At 37.6% G+C, this 15,947-nt stretch overlaps 1 protein-coding gene across 4 annotated transcripts in view; it reads left to right on the forward strand.

The window, feature by feature from the left end:
- Window positions 1–15,947, forward strand: part of KDM6A (lysine demethylase 6A) — a 258,225-nt gene that overhangs the window by 97,416 nt on the left and 144,862 nt on the right. For all 4 annotated transcript variants that reach the window (XM_027875477.1, XM_027875478.1, XM_027875475.1 and 1 more), the window contains exon 4: window positions 6,964–7,013. In XM_027875477.1, coding sequence (XP_027731278.1) covers window positions 6,964–7,013 — 50 coding nt within the window. The remainder of the gene's footprint in view (window positions 1–6,963; window positions 7,014–15,947) is intronic.

Here is a 15,947-nt window from a genome sequence, read left to right on the forward strand (position 1 = left end):
TCCTCCTACCCCCCATTGGGGTGTGTGTGTGTGTGTGTGTGTGTGTGTGTGTGTGTGTGTGTGTTTTCCTGTTCTTTTATTTTTATGGATGGTAGTAAGGACTGTTAACTGTGCTCAATGGAAATGTAATTGCTTTAGAGTTTATAAAGAAAGGATAGAACTCAGAAGTATTCTGAATAAAATTATAAACAAAGGATTGCTGTGGATTGGTATTGGATCCTGGCTTGTTTAATGATTTTATGAGTAATTGGAAAGAAGAAAATGTACAGTGACATTATAGTTTATAGATAACACTAAGCTCACTTATTTCCAAGTCTTTAACAATAAACCAGGTGGATTTTACAGGTTGTGTGAGTGAGGAGAGCGTTAAATCAGTGAACTTGTTTGTGGGCAAATAAAAGTTGATAATTGGTTGCTGGGAGGAGTGAAATTTAAATTATGTAAAAATGATGCTTGTTTTATCTTAGGGCTATAGGAATAATTTTGAACTGTTGCAGAACACATTAACCCTTTGTACTCCTACAATCACAAGTGAAAATGAAAACATATTCTTGTTATTAGGAAGAACACAAAGGGACTGAAGAGAAAACATTATTTTACTCTCTAGGAACTCCTCTTGGTGCCAGTTTGTAGAGGATCCACAGAACGGTACCTAAAATTAACAAAGGTGGGGGAAGTGTGAGATCAGATCATCTGTGGTATGAGGACAGACTTTAAAAAAATTAAAATTCTTTAGTGTGAAAGATGAAGACAGGTGGGTATGATAGAAATTGGGTATCAACCCTGACTCTGTTGCTAATTAACACTGATTTTGTGCAAGATCGTCTCCTGTGATGCTTGTAATAGAAACAGCACTTGAATGGGAGTTGAATACTGGGTTCAAGTTCCAGTTCTGTCATTTATTAGTTATGCATTCCTTGGCAAATGAGTTAACCTCTTTTGAGTTCTGTCTTTAAAATGGAAATAACAATATTTATATTGGTCTCAAATGAAGTTATGATTATAAAGTTTTTTACATAATTATTTGAATGTGAATTGTCACTATTCTAAAACTTTTGATTCTAAATGTATGAAAGCATGAATTTTATGGTTAGGGCAAACATACATCACATTGTAGAATACAAGACTCTACTCCAATCCATCCTCCACGCTGTTGCCAAAGTGATTTTTCTCCAGGGCAGATTGAATCGTGGTACTCTTGTACTCCATAAACTCCAGTGGATCTTTGTGGCCTCTGGGATCAAATATAAATACTTCTCTTTAGCTTTTAAAGTCTTTAATACCCTGGTCCCAATCTGTCTTTGCAGCTTCATTGTGTATCCCCCACCTCATTGCACATCATTCATTGTATTTATATCTCCAGTCCCTGGAATATGAGGCTGGATTTAAACTCAGATACTCTTGACGCCAGGGCTGGCACTCTATCGACTGGGCAACCTAGCTGCCTGAATACTTGTTGATTAATAAGGAATATCCTTTCATACTATGGGTAGGTTGTTTAAACAAGTACTTGGTTTTTTTGGAGGTGGGGCACTGAGATTTTTTCATTTTAAAATGAGGGGGTTTAGACTTTGCAACTCCTTCCGTAGAAGTAATAGTAATAAATGTGAAATTGATTACCTGAAGAGACTATAGTATATAAATAGGTGATAGATTGAGAAGTTATTAAGGGAAAGAAGAGGGTGTGGTATGTCAGGGGTGGGGGGGCATTGGAGGAATAATGTCTAAATACTTAATGTCTAAAATACTTTAAACTTTTGCTGAAAACCATGGTGCCATTAGTTGATGCATAGCAAAAATCAAATGCAGTTAAATCTACTTGAGACAAATCTGAAGTCATAGAAAAGGTATGAATATTTGTTCAGTTTTTAATACGGTACTCTTCACTAGATATGCGTCTCTTGCCATGTTTATATTCCCCTCCCTCTTCCCTCCAAAAAAAACCCAAACCATAACCACATTGTTTTAATTTTGAAAATACGTGTAACTAAAACACAAGCTTGATGTATTCTATATGAAATAAAATAATTGTTAATTTCATCATTTTTCCTTAGAAAAAATGCTTAACCTTTATAGCTCCAAACTTGAAAATGTTATTAATTGGTATTTTTTTTTTTTTTTTTTTTTGCTGTCTGCAGATTACAATGCCTGAATTTTCTCTTATTCTCTGAAGTTTATTTTATTTTATTTTGAATGTTAGTCTCTTGAGTTCTCAATGGGATGTATATAATGGTGAAATTTAATACTCTTAATATTTTCTATAGTCATTAATGAAACATAGAATAAATACTGTTGTTCTTTTCTTTGTTCATCATACCTTGCTTTATGAGATCCTCTGTATTTGATTATTTGTAACTTCTTTGAAAGCCTTAACTGTTTTGGACGTTGCTGATAATGATGGGGATGGGATCCAGACCCCAAAAAAACCTTGTCTTTGGCTGAAAGAAGGCTTGGGTCGAATTCTTTTGGACAGGACCCACGTGTTGTGATTTTGGGGTCCCAGGACCCCTGAACCACATCATTTTGGTGGCCCGTGCACTTCCAAATTACTTTACACAGATAATCAACATCTCACCTTAACAGTTAAAACTACAAATTTAAAAGAGCATACGTACCCAAGTTCAGAGGCCAGCTTCTTTACCTTGAGCAGGATGTGCTGAACCTGGGTGATGCTTCTGATGCGATTTAGGGGTTCAGGGGTGCTTGGGACCCCAAAATCACAAGAAGCGGGTCCTGCCTGAAAGAATTCGACCCAAGCCTTCTTTCAGCCAAAGACAGGGTTTATTAGAACATCCATCATACTGGGCAGACTCTTAAGGAGTCTGAACATGGGTAAGCAGTGGCTAAATTATAAGAATCTGACCAGTTGCTAGATTTTAAGAATCAGAGCATCTTAATGGACACAAGATGGACCTTATATACAGAAAGACTGTGGGAGGGGTCTGAGGAGATCTGGATGGGAGTGGCCTAGTAAGCTGGGGTGAACAGAACTCCTGGGACCTGGACAGTGGAGCCTAGCTTGGCTTAAGTGGGAAATGGCCAGGGGCCATTGGGAGGTAAAACAGTGGAGGGGAGATTGGGTGTAGCCACAATGAAAGTCCAGTTGATGGGATTATAGCCTCAGGTGAATGCCAGAGATTTGGCTATGTGGGAAACTCCAGGGTTTTTCCTTTCTGGGGTCCAGATCCCAACCCCATCACTTCCAGGCAAAGGCTGCCCCAGAGCCCGTCCCCACTCCTTCCTTTCCCAGGTGGGGGAGGGCAGAATCAAAGGTGAGGGGTAAAGGGATGAAACTCTCTTTTCCTATGAGAGGGGTTAACAGATGCCCTCTTGACTCAAGGGAAGGGAGTGACCAGGTTGTACAGGTATTTCAAAACTCCTTAATGATCAATCACAAAACCTCCAGAATCTGCCAAGATACTTTTAGCTGTTCTAACTTTTCCTGTAACCTCCATGAAGGAGGATTCAGAGGTGCAGAGGGAAGGGAGTAAGTAAGCCTTAGGGAACCAAAAAGCAACTGCAGTTTTCCCCAATTCCCTAAGTGCCAAGGGAATTAACGGAGCATACAGTTCTGGATAGGGCATCGGTCCTTGCCCTCTATGCTGTGGAAGATGTACCCAGGTCCATGGCTTTCAGCCAACCCAGTGGACCAAGAGCCTGAGAGCATCAGGCCAAGTGCGGGACAACCTTGTAACTGTCTGCCAGAAAAGCACCTCTAATCCTTGGTGTTTGGAGATCGACCCCAACTGCAGAGCAAGAAAGGAGGGGAGGGGGGAGGCTTACATACCTTCAAGTCTTGGCTAGAGAAGAGCTTGGGGTTAGGCAGTTTCCCCGGACGGGCCACCAAAATGATGAGGTTTAGGGGTTCAGGGGTCCTGGGACCCGAAAATCACACCATGCGGGTCCTGCCCAAAAGAATTCGACCCAAGCCTTCTTTCAGCCAAAGACAGGGTTTATTAGAACACCTGTCATATTGGGCAGACTCTTAAGGAGTCTGAACAGTAGTAACCTATTGGCTAGATTACAAGAATCCCAGCAGTGGCTAGATTTTAGGAATCTGAGCAGTGGCTAGATTATAAGAATCCTGGCAGTGGCTAGATTTTAGGAATCTGAAAGACTATGGGAGGGATCTAGGAGTGGCCAAGTAGTCTGTGAGGTAATAGAATTCCAGGGACCTGGACCATGTGGCCAAGGGAGAATGGAGAAACGACCTGGGACCATAGGGAGGTCCACAATGTAAGGCCAGTTGATGGAATTATAACCTCAGGGGAATGCCAGAAATTTGGCCATGTGGGAAAGTCCAAGGTTTTTCCTTTCTGGGGTCTAGATCCCAACCGCATCAATAATATCAAAAGTTACAGAAGGAAGACACTTAAAATAGAAGAATTATTCAATAATGTAAATTGATTAACTCTTCAGTAATTATATTGAATTGTGTGTATGAATCTGATAAGTAAAATACTAAACAAAATTAAGAACAGCCAGGTTCTGCAATGATACTGTGGCCAGTTTTTAAGAATGATCTTTTATAGACCCATATTTGCACTGCAGAGGGCACTGTGCTTCCAACATGCCCTGAGGTAGACATTGCTTACATTCTTAGGATGTCCATTTTTATATTTTGTTTGAATATCCCCCTTCTTGTGTTCTTGACTCTCGCTATCTTTGGAACATATAGTAACTGTTACTATGTTCTTCAAAAGTACCTTCTATGGCATATATATGTTCTTTTCATTATATGTAGAAATATGATAATCATTATGCTACTTTTAGCATATAGATACAAACTCCATTCATCTTTTTCATTGGATAATCCTCTTGGTCAAGCATTAACGTTTTCTTTGTTCCTCTTTGTATTTAATGTCTCTGTTCATTCCCTCCTGTTATTTAGTTTCACCTATGTGAAAATTTTAAAGAAAAATTATATACTTGCCCAGTACCCCATTTTAATAATATTTCTCGTTATGTTACCATTTTCTTTCTCTATTTCTTCCCCTTTCTTCCCCTTAATCCTTTTTTATTTCCCTGTATTGGTTTCTCTTTTGTTCTCTCAAGGTTGCATTACCTGTTGTGTTCTGCAAAGGAAACCCTTTCTACCTTTCTGGGATTCAGGGGCAGAATACTTGGTGGTTTCTCCTAAAGTGGGTAGTCAGGACACAAGACCTGAGGTGTAATAGCACTAAAGAGTAGAGAATAAGGGAATGGGGAAGGGAATAAGCATTTATTAATGGCCTACTATGTGTCAGAAACAGTGCTAATTGCTTTACATGTATTATATTATTAGGAGTAATAGGCTACAAGAGAAGCTTTCTCACTTTTGAATTTGAACACTTCAGTTAAACTGCTTCAAGTCATTTCAAAGAAAATCAAACACTAGACTAAATTATGGAAGAATTTTAAATTCACATTCTCATGTGGCAAGCTAGAATGTTATGGTTTGAATTCAGTAGAAGGAATGATTTGGAGACTTAATTTTACATTGTCAGGTCAGAGGTGACTCTGGTGACCTATGCAGAGATAGCAAGCCAAGAGGAAAGTAACATAGTCAAACACCTTTGTAATTCAGTAAATGAGGGGTGGGGAACCTTCTGCCTCCAGGCTCCTGTGGCCTTCTAGGTGCTTGGATGTGGCCTTTTGACTGAGTCCAAGTTTTACCAAACTAATCCCTTTATTAAGGGGATTTGTTAGTTGGCTAATTTATTTTAGGGCATGGTGATGATTGAGTCCTGTGTTAGAGGTCTGAACATCATACAAATGATTGTGTCACGCAGGAAAACTTTTCCATGTTTCTTTTGTTGTTGGTGGTGGTTTTGAAACTCTACCTACTATCATATGTATGTAGATCAAGTGAGAGTATGGGTGATTTATTACTGTCCCTCACTTGGAAACTAGTCCATAATGTATATATGCCTTTGTAATTGGTGGTGTGTATAGGTAAGATGATGTAGACACTATTTTGACACTATTTCAGGGGACTTGAATTTGAATTAGTCAAGAAGGTCTGAAGGGATAATACTGTGATACGCTTACCTCACTGGGTCACTTTGAAAACATTGCTTTTATAAACCTTAAATTTCCTTACAGCCGTGACTGATTGTTCATGCTTTTCAGTTGTCCAAACTGCTTTTCCCTGGTCTGCGGTTTCTTTAGTTTTTTAGACAGCCTTTATCTGGAGGCATGCTAAGTGGATGTTATTCCCCTTCATCCCAATCAACATCTATATGTATCTTTTTCTAAAGATATGTATAAAAACCAGTGTTTTTAGACTCAATGTTTGAGGACTATTTACTACCTTCAGAAATTTTGTACTTTTAAAAAGTTGGTGAGGCCATTCTTGGATTCAAGGTTAAAGTAATTTTTTAAAAGAAATCATGATAAGATTATAGGTTTCAATGGATAATTATGTGAATAATTCTCATGAAGAGCACTTCTGCTTTTGTAGTCTAAATTGTAAGACATTCTTGGAATGCAGAGGTGGGTGCTGTGTGGGTATGTGGGGAGTGAGAGAGGTATAGGCCTAGAAAATCTGTTACAGTTTTGAATGCTTCTAGGAAATAAGCACTATATCATTTTAATCCAAAGGCCCCTTCAGAACCAGGTTAAGTTCAGTTGTCTAGCCTTGGATTTGTAAAATCTGTTATGAGAGGTTGAGAGGATTTGGGCCTTAGACCTACCTAACAAAAGTGTAGATTTTGCACTTTTTTGGGTCAGGGCTGTTCTTATGCAACTCTAACCTCTTTGGACTGGGCTGAGAAGATACAATATTGTCTTTTATGTTATAAACAATTTTATCTCATGTTTTTTGTGGAAAAAACTTTTATAGTTGTAACATCAAGCCTGCATTTTCCAAAGAAACTTTTTTTAATATGTTAATTTTAATTTGATTTTGGCTTTTGAAATTTTTTATTGATATCTTTATAATGTTGTCTTAAGTTTTCTAAAACTTTTTTTTTCTTCTTTCAGCATTATCTGCATACCAGAGGTACTACAGTTTACAATCTGACTACTGGAAGGTTGGTGCATCTTTGCATTTCTGCTGTTTGCCACTTGATTTTGGCATATTACTGTTAAGCTACACCCAAAATAAAATTTTATCAGTGACCATTTTATCTTTGCTAGAGTCAGGGGTGTGATGGCAGGGAGATGAAGAATTATTTTATCTTTCCATGTTATTTGTTGGCCTAGATCTATTATACCAGTTGTATTGGTGCAAAGTTTATGTAATTAATAATTTTTTCCTTCCCGGTCTTCCTACCCCTTTTGGTTGTTATTTTGGAGTGAGGAAAGTAGTAATGAAGAGTTGAGTATATGTGAGTGTTCAAGTATGTGGTCATGGTATTTGTGCCTTGTGGGGGAAAAGGTTGGTGGGAAAGTTGTTGTCCAACCTTGTTGAAATGATGTACCTTATTTTCCGTAGAGGTCTGAAACCATCCTCCTGTATTTTTGGATGCTATTTCTAAGAGGACTGAATATGCTGACAAGTCATCCTATTTTCTTAACTTCATTTTAATATGATACATGGTAGTGGATGAATTTCTTACTCTGACTATAAGTTTTGAGCGGTACAGATTCAAATTTAAGCACATTAGCATACATCTGCGTCAGCATTCTCCCAACAATCTTGCACTAATATTTGTTTCCATTGATAAATGAGGCAATAAAGTAAGTATGTGATATTGGTTGTGTTATCAATTACTATTTTAGTATTGGATACTACATTCTCTCATTACCAATTTTACTTTTTTGGATTTTCTCTGAGTATGCTTTTTTAAAAGATGAAAGCATCTGTTCATAGTTAAATTGAGAATAACAAAAGTGAGGTATTATGGTGGTATGATAGTCATGCTTAGAGTCAGGAAGACCTTGGTTCAAGTTGTACCTTTGACAAGCATTGGCTGAGTGACTGTGGAAAAGTTGTTTAATTTCTTCTTGCCCCAAACAACTTTCTTAGTTAGCGGATAATTCTCTGAAAGTGGAAGGGATTATGTTGGAAGATGTAGGTAATATAAGAACAAAAGACCAAGATTTTTAGAAAATACAGACTCCCCAGTGTTTAAGATAACTTTGTCCTGATGACTTGAGCCTGAGGCGTGCAAAAAAGTATCACTTTTGCTTATGTGGCATGTGACCTTGATTAAAGAAGGCACCTTAATGTTTCACTATCCATTGGGTTTAATTTAAAGTCACTTAAGAATAAAATGGTGACATAATATTGTCTGATTGCTTTTTAAAAAACTGGAACATATTGGACATGTTTCTGTCTTCCTAGTTAACACTCTAAACTTGAGAATTTGCTTCTAGATAGGTTTGTCTCTTTAACATTTGGAGCCATCATTTGGTTCTGATTTATGAAGTACTCTCAGTACTGATGCCAATATGTGGAAAGCTAAATACAGCAAAGGACGCATAACTATTTATATAGGTAATCCATAGAAATTTGAAATTTCTAATAATTTGCTAACTAGAGGAGATTCATCTTTCATGAGCATTATTTAAATGTTCATAATTAATACTAAAGTGTAAGTTTTAATTTTCTAGTTTTATTTGTAGGTGATATTTATCTCCCACTTTCATGCCTCTCTTATTTGCTTTATTTGATAGAATCCAGATCATTTGTTTTTTAAACTGATGAATTCAGTTTTTTGGGGGGTAAGGCCCACAGGTCTGTACTTTTGGTTACAGAGGTGAAAATGGGGGACCATTGGAAATGTGGATAAATTAATGCCGACTATGACTATTCCTGACGAGATACAAGTACATATGATTTATCACAAGAAAAAAATACCTCTACTTAGCTTCCGTTGGCCCAAAATCACAGCACTCTCACTTTCATCAAAACTATAAATATAAATATACATTTTTTGGCATTGAAAGCTCTTTATTAGTTAATAGTGACCCTCTTCCAAAACTAGTTCAAAATGAACTACTTTGGATGTATTTGTCTTAATTTACTTGGGTTTGTGCTATGTATTTTTTATATGTACTTGTCTCCCCCATTAGGATGTAATCTCCATGTGAGTAGGAATTGTTTCATTCTTTGTACTTGGATCCATAGTGCTTAACAAAGTGTCTGGCACATAGATCCTTAATCAGTACTGACTGATAGCACTTTTTCAGTTTTCTTACACTGTACTCTCTACCACTCTACCACTCTCAGCCATACTGTTCTGTTTGCCTTTTAACTCCTAGAATGTTCCTTCTTGTATATATGTGCCTTTGGACTAGTTGTCCCCTGTGTCTTTCCCTTTAAGACTCACTTCATCTTCAGGAAGCTTTTGCAGTTCCCTTGTTATTTATTAGTAAGTTCTCCTTTAAGTATACTTAGTTTGTATTTACTTTGTTTGTAATCCCCAAGAGGGTCTTACCAATTTTTGCTTTTTTTCTTTGTGTCCCACCCAGTTATCTGGCCCATGGTAAATACTTGGTAAATACTTGTTGATTGAAGTAGATACAGTTGTGAAGTATGCACAATTTTTCTCCTCTTTGTATTCTTTTACATCCTTTTTAGTACTATGTCACTTTTTGACTTCTAATGGAAGAGCAGTTTCCTTCTATTCTGTCTTTTCTTAATCTCTTCATCAAATACTACTAGGCTGGGCCCAGCTCACTTTATGCAGCAGAAGACCAAGATCCTTTTTACTCATTGTAGTAGACTTGAAGTACTAACCAGTCTCCAAGTAGCTGAAATCTCTTCTTTGATAGCTCCTGGTATGTAGCTCTAGTTCACTTCTGGTTTTAGGGGAATTTATGTTCTTAATACCTAAAGGTTTTAATTGAATCTCAAATTTTCCTTTCCAGAATAATTAATATGTCTATAGTATGAGTGAATTGCACTAGATAATTCATAAAATTACATTTAGTTCTAAAGTTCTATGAATGTAAATTTTCTTAGTAAGGACTTTTCCGTATTGAATTTCTTGACAGGCTTATTTCAAGGGACCCTGCTAGGATGTGATACAGAGAACGAACTATGGATTTGGAACCAGAGCATATGGACTCAAATCCTACCTCTATTTCTTATTAACTGTGTTACTTGGGCAAATCACTTAAGCTCTCTGGTTCCCTACCCCCCCCCCCCCCCCCATAATGAAGGATGGACTACATGACTTCCAAAATGTTCTTCTTAATAAGGCTATGTGCTTAAAATATTGTGCTACATATTTTTCCATTGCAAATATGCAGGTGTACTCCATTTTTAGATGAAACATACATCTTTGTAAAAGATAACTTATTCCATAGCAACAGTGTTAAATGGCAGAAAAGTTTTAGGTAGTGATATGTAGACTTTGAAAACTTAGAAAAAAATCTTTTTAGAAGCATCACACTATAAATGGGCTGGAATCCTGAAGCTTCATCTGGCCTACCTGTATGATTATAAATTACAGATCACTCAGTAACTCATATGTAAAATGAGGGATTTAAATTGGGTGATATCTGAAGTCTGGACTGTGATTCTGTGAACTGTTACTTCTGCAAACCCTCTAACCTTCTTAAGTTCTTCTCTTTGCTTGTATTCCTTGAGCCATGTCCTTGCTGTAGCTTAGAGGAAGGAGAATATTTCAGGTCTGCCCAGAAACCATTTTCTGAGAGGTGGAAAATAGTAACTCCCTTGTGGTTCATTTTCTCTGTCCCTGCCCAGCAGTCATTTCTCTCTGAACTCCGACCACTTCCTATCAATCAGAGGGCTTACCACTCTCTTAAATAACATAACAGTGAGATTTGGGTGACTTTTAAGGTGGGTTTCATTGTAATATGTATGATAGCATTATTTTGAAAATGTTGGTTACGGCAATTTTATGGTGATGTGATATAAAAGAAAAAGGTAAGATACATAATATTGTAGCTGTATTATGAATTTTGGTGGTTAGCCTTGGAAACAGACATTACTTGCCAGACATTACTGGTATGTGGGTTCTTTTGTTTTTTTGTTTTGGGCAGATATATTCTTAGTTATAGTTACTTGATTTATCACCAAACTTTTTGACTGCAATACATTGAAGATTGCCTGTAGTTAAAAAATGCATGGGGCTGCTATCTTGTCAGGCATTCCCAGTGTCTTGTCCCCTTTAGTGGACTTTGGAACTTATATTGACTGTGCCAGGAGACCTTGAGTTAGAAAGCTATAGCAAGCAGCTTTGGCATCTTTGTTATTCCTTGTTTCCTTACAGATCCCAGAGTCCCTGACTTTTGCCCATTCTAAGTCAGATGTTAGTACAGAACATTCAAAAGCAAAAATTGAAATAGTTTCTCTATTTGATACCTGCCATCATGAGTTGGAGGCATTTTGCTTCAAAGACTGCTGTCTCCCAATTTATTTCCAGTGTGGCTGTTTCTGTTTGCTTGTTTATGTTGAAAATTGAAATTCATCTAATGATCCTGAAGGCACGAACATGGCTTTGAATTAGAGGAAATCTTGTTATATGCCCTGGAATCAATAGAACAGGAAAGAACAGGAAGCTGCAGTAGATGTATCTGAGTTTTTTAGTCACATAGTAGGTACTTAATAATGTTTATCGACAGATAATTATTAAGTTCCTACTATGTGCCAGGCACTTTATTTAGCACTGGAGATACAAAAAAAACCCCAAAACAGTCCCTGCTTACCAGGTGCTTATATTCTCGTTGGGGCTACCACTTGTAAACAACTACCTACAAATAAGATATATAATAAATTGGAATGCACTAGCTTTTAGGGGAATAGGAAAGACTTCATGTAGAAAGTGGAATTTTGGCCGGGACCTGAAGGGACACAGAGAAGTCAAGAGACAGAAATGATGAAGGCCAGGCGACAGCCTGTCAAAATGCTGAGAGTCAAGAGATGTCTTGTGAGAGAAATAGCAGAGGGCCAGGGTCAGTGGATTAGGGAGTGAGGTGGGAGTAAAATGTAAGAAAATTGGACAGGAAGGGTTAGGTTATAAAAAGCTTTGAAATATCAAATAGAGGATTTTTATATTTGACCTGGAGGTCATAGAGAGCCACTATAGCTTATTGAATTGGGGGAGGGGTGATACGGTAAGCTGAATAAAGGATGGACTACAGTGGGGAGAGACTTGTGGCAGGGTGATCAGTCAGCAGCTTTTGTAGTAGTTCAGGCGTGATGTAATGAGGGATTAAACCAGGGTAGTGGTAGTGTCAGAAGAGAGAAGGTAATGTATATGGGAGATGTTACAAAGATAAAATTGACCTGACTAGGTCAATGGATATGTTGTTTGGGGATGGGGGGTGAGAAAAGTGTAAGGAGTTGAGGATGGCGATTAGATTTTGAGCTTGAGTCACTGTGAGATATGTCCTTGACAGTAATAGGGAAGTAGAAGTTAAGAAATGAACATTTGGTGGGGGACTTGAAAGATAATTTTAGTTTTGGACATCTTGAATTTAAGACGTCTATGAGATATCTAATTTGAGATGTCTAATAGGCAGTTGAAGATGTGAGACTGGAGGTCATGAATGATAGAGGGTAAGACGAGATAAGTAGATCTGAGAACCATCTATAGCACATGGAAATGATAAGATCACTAAGAGAAATAGTGTAGAGGTAGAAGAGATGAGCCTTGGGAGATAACAGTGGTGGTTAGTGGGCATGACATGGAAGAAGATCCAGGAAGGAAAAGAGACTGAGAAAGAGCAATCAAATATGTTATAGGAGAGCCAGGAGCCAATATTTTCAGGAAAACCTAGGAAGTAAGTATTAAGAAGAGGTTATCTTCTCACCATCAGCAGTGTCAGAGCTTGCAGAGAGGTCAGTAAAAATGAGGATTGTGAAAAGACCATTATCTTTGAAAATTAAGAAATCATTGATGACTATGAGAGCAGCTTCAGCTGACTGTTAAGTCAGAAGTCAGACTGCATAGAATGGAGTAAAGAATGAGAGGAAAGGAAGTTGAGACATTTGTAGACATCTTCAAAAAATTTAACCATGGTGTTAAGTGGGGAGGCAGGGAGGAGGGGATGATTGGTGGGGTGGGAGACTGCAAGTAATGGAGATGGATCAAGAGAGTTTTTTGAGGATGGAAGGATACATGGGCTGGTAAGCTTTAAGAAAGCAGCCAATAGATAAGAGATTAAAGATCTATGGAGAAGACTTGATGGAATCAGATCATTTGTCAACATAGGGAGGAGTTTGCATTTCGAAGAAAGAGGGCTGACCTCTTCTTTGAGATGGAGGTGAACGAGAAGATAGTGAAGGAAGGCATATGATTGATCTTAAATGAGGAGGAGGAGCTAGAGAGACAAAGAATCAGAAAGGGACCTGAACTACAGAAACTTTTTATTTTTAAATTTTGGAGGCAATAGGGGTTAAGTGACTTGCTGCCCTAGAAACTTGAGCTTTTTAAGTACATAGATTTACACTGATCTAGTTTTTGGTTTTTTTTTTTTTAGTTAAAAGTACTGGGCTCTCAAACATTGTTCTTGATTTTAAAAAAATAGAAAGAATCAGTGAGTCTTATTGACATGCATCTTAGGGCATATAGAAAAATAGTTACTACAAAGGCATTAGTTCTAAGTTTTTAAAAATTATGATAAAATAGTAGAAATTACAAGGTTAGAAAAGGATAAATGCTTTATCTGTATTAAAAGAAAATGAAGGGAGGGCACAACTATGTGGTGCAGTAGATAGAGCACTGGCCCTGAAGTCAGGAGGATCTGAGTTCAAATCTAGCCTCAGACCCTTACTAGTTGTGTGACCCTGAGCAAGTCACTTCACCCCAATTGCATAAAAAAAGAAAGAAAATAAAAAAGAGATGATCCTGAAAATACAGAATAATAATTAAATCTAAAATCACATAGAATGTGAGAGACCACACAGCAATTAACATGGTTTTCTAACAGAAACTCATCTGAAGCCATTTTTGTTCTTAGAATTTATTCCTGCTGGCTTTGTATCTATCAACAACCCTGAATATTTGGACTAAGTAAAGTTCTACTAAATCCAGAGTCTAGGAGAGATCCTGTCGTCTCATTTATGGAAAACTGAAAACACTAATCCTTTAAGATTAAAGGTTGCTCAGGCTTCTTTGCATCTAGACTAACTGTTCTTCAAATTTGCCTTATTTTTGTAATCTTTGGCCTTTTCTGGTATCTCCTTAAGGAACTCAAGATTAATGATTTTAAATGGATAAAAATCTTCAAAATCCCATGAAGGAAAAGTTTGTTATAAATTACTGTTTTGTTTAAGCCCAGGGTCACACAGCTAGTAAGTGTCTCAGGCCACATTTGAACTAAGAAGGATGAATCTTCCTTACTTGTAGGCCTGGCACTCTATCCACTGTGCCACCTAGCTACCAAATTTTCCAGGATCTTTACTGCCTTTGGGAAGATTCTAGTATGGAATTTCATGAAAATACTTTCTTCTATTCTCTTCTGAATACTCTTATTGTAGGCATAGTGCATAGAAAAGATCTGTTGCGTGAAATCCAGTAGATGTCCCAGAAAAACCCAGATTAATAGTTGGAAATGAAAAAAAAAAATGGATCTTTTTATCCACCCATTTCAAAGTATATTTGTTTAGAGGCTATGGTGTTTATTTGCCAAGGCTGGCTTCCCTGTGTAGGATATAAAACTTAAAAATTTAAACATATACACAAATCATTTTTACTACCTCTCCTGTAGACTATTCCTAATTGGTGTCTCTTTCCATTCCATTCCTTACACACCCACCAGTGATTTTCTTCAAGTATAGGTTTGACCATGTGATTCCTGTTTTTAATAAATTCACTGGCTGTCTGTCACTTCTAGAAGCAAATAGAAACTCCTCTATTTGGTTTTTAAAATCTTTTACAACCTGACCCAAACATATTTTTCAGTCTTCTTACATTTTCTCCTTCCTTGCACATTCTTTCCTGTCAATTTGGCCTTTCTGCTATTCTTCATTGCCACTCATGGAATGTATTTCTCATGTTTTTCCTGTTTCTTCTTTCCTCTTCTCTGCTGCCGCCCCCCCCCCCCCCCCCGTTCTTTCAATCTTCTTAAATGAAGCTGTTCGAAATCCTATCTCCTAAGCTCATTTCATTTCCATCACCTTCTGTCTATTTTGTACACACCCATGTATATGTTTGTTGTCTCCACCAATGGAATGTTAGGTGATAAGGGTATTTTCTCTACCAGTGCAGATCAACATGTAATATTACAGAAGTAAGTAGCCTGAGTTTCTGAAAGGTTGAAAGATTTGCCAGAATCAGTCATATTGCCTGTATATTTCAGGGTGACGATATGAATGTAGGTATTCTTAACTTCGGGGCCAGATCCTATGCACTCTGTCACAGTTGTCTCTCGTAGGAGGCAGGTCAGATTTTGTTTTCTCCTCAATCGTAGATATATTTGTCCCTAAATCTTCTATGATTTTTCTAGTCCAGAACAGAAGTACTCCTTATTGCTTCTTCCACCTTTTGCAAGGGTAAGCCAAGAAGTTATTTGCTGCTCTACTTTGGGCAAGTAAATATCTAGATATTTGAAATATACCATTACTACTAAATAATGTCATTTGTGTCAGTCTGTGATTGATTTCCCACACTCCTATTTACATTTTCTTTCTCAGAGTTCTATTTTTCTATGTTTTGATGACTGTGCCTTCTATTGTGTGTCAGGCGCTGTGCTGAGTTCTGAAAGTGCAAATATTAGCAAAAAGAATGGCTGTGTTTACCCTCAAAGAACTTATTCAGCACCAGGAAGTGAGGAATAGGGCCAGGAGAGGAATGAGGGTTGCTTTGGATCACTTCACAAAATGGAGAGGCCAAGTGGGTGGAGCAGGGAGGCAGTCTTGAGAGGTGGGTATGAGAGGTATGGCTCCTAGGAATAGGGTTGTGATAATCCCTCTGTACTCTCCACTTTGTTAAACCTCATCTAAGTATTACAGTTCTGAGTGCTACAATTTAAGAAGGACATTGATAAGGTAGAAAATGTCTAGAAGAAGGCAACCAGGATGGTAAAGACTTACATCGTGAGGTTGA

Source organism: Vombatus ursinus, unplaced genomic scaffold (assembly GCF_900497805.2).
Source record: "Vombatus ursinus unplaced genomic scaffold, bare-nosed wombat genome assembly UNPS02014809.1, whole genome shotgun sequence".
In the NCBI taxonomy this organism is placed as follows: Eukaryota; Metazoa; Chordata; class Mammalia; order Diprotodontia; family Vombatidae; genus Vombatus; species Vombatus ursinus.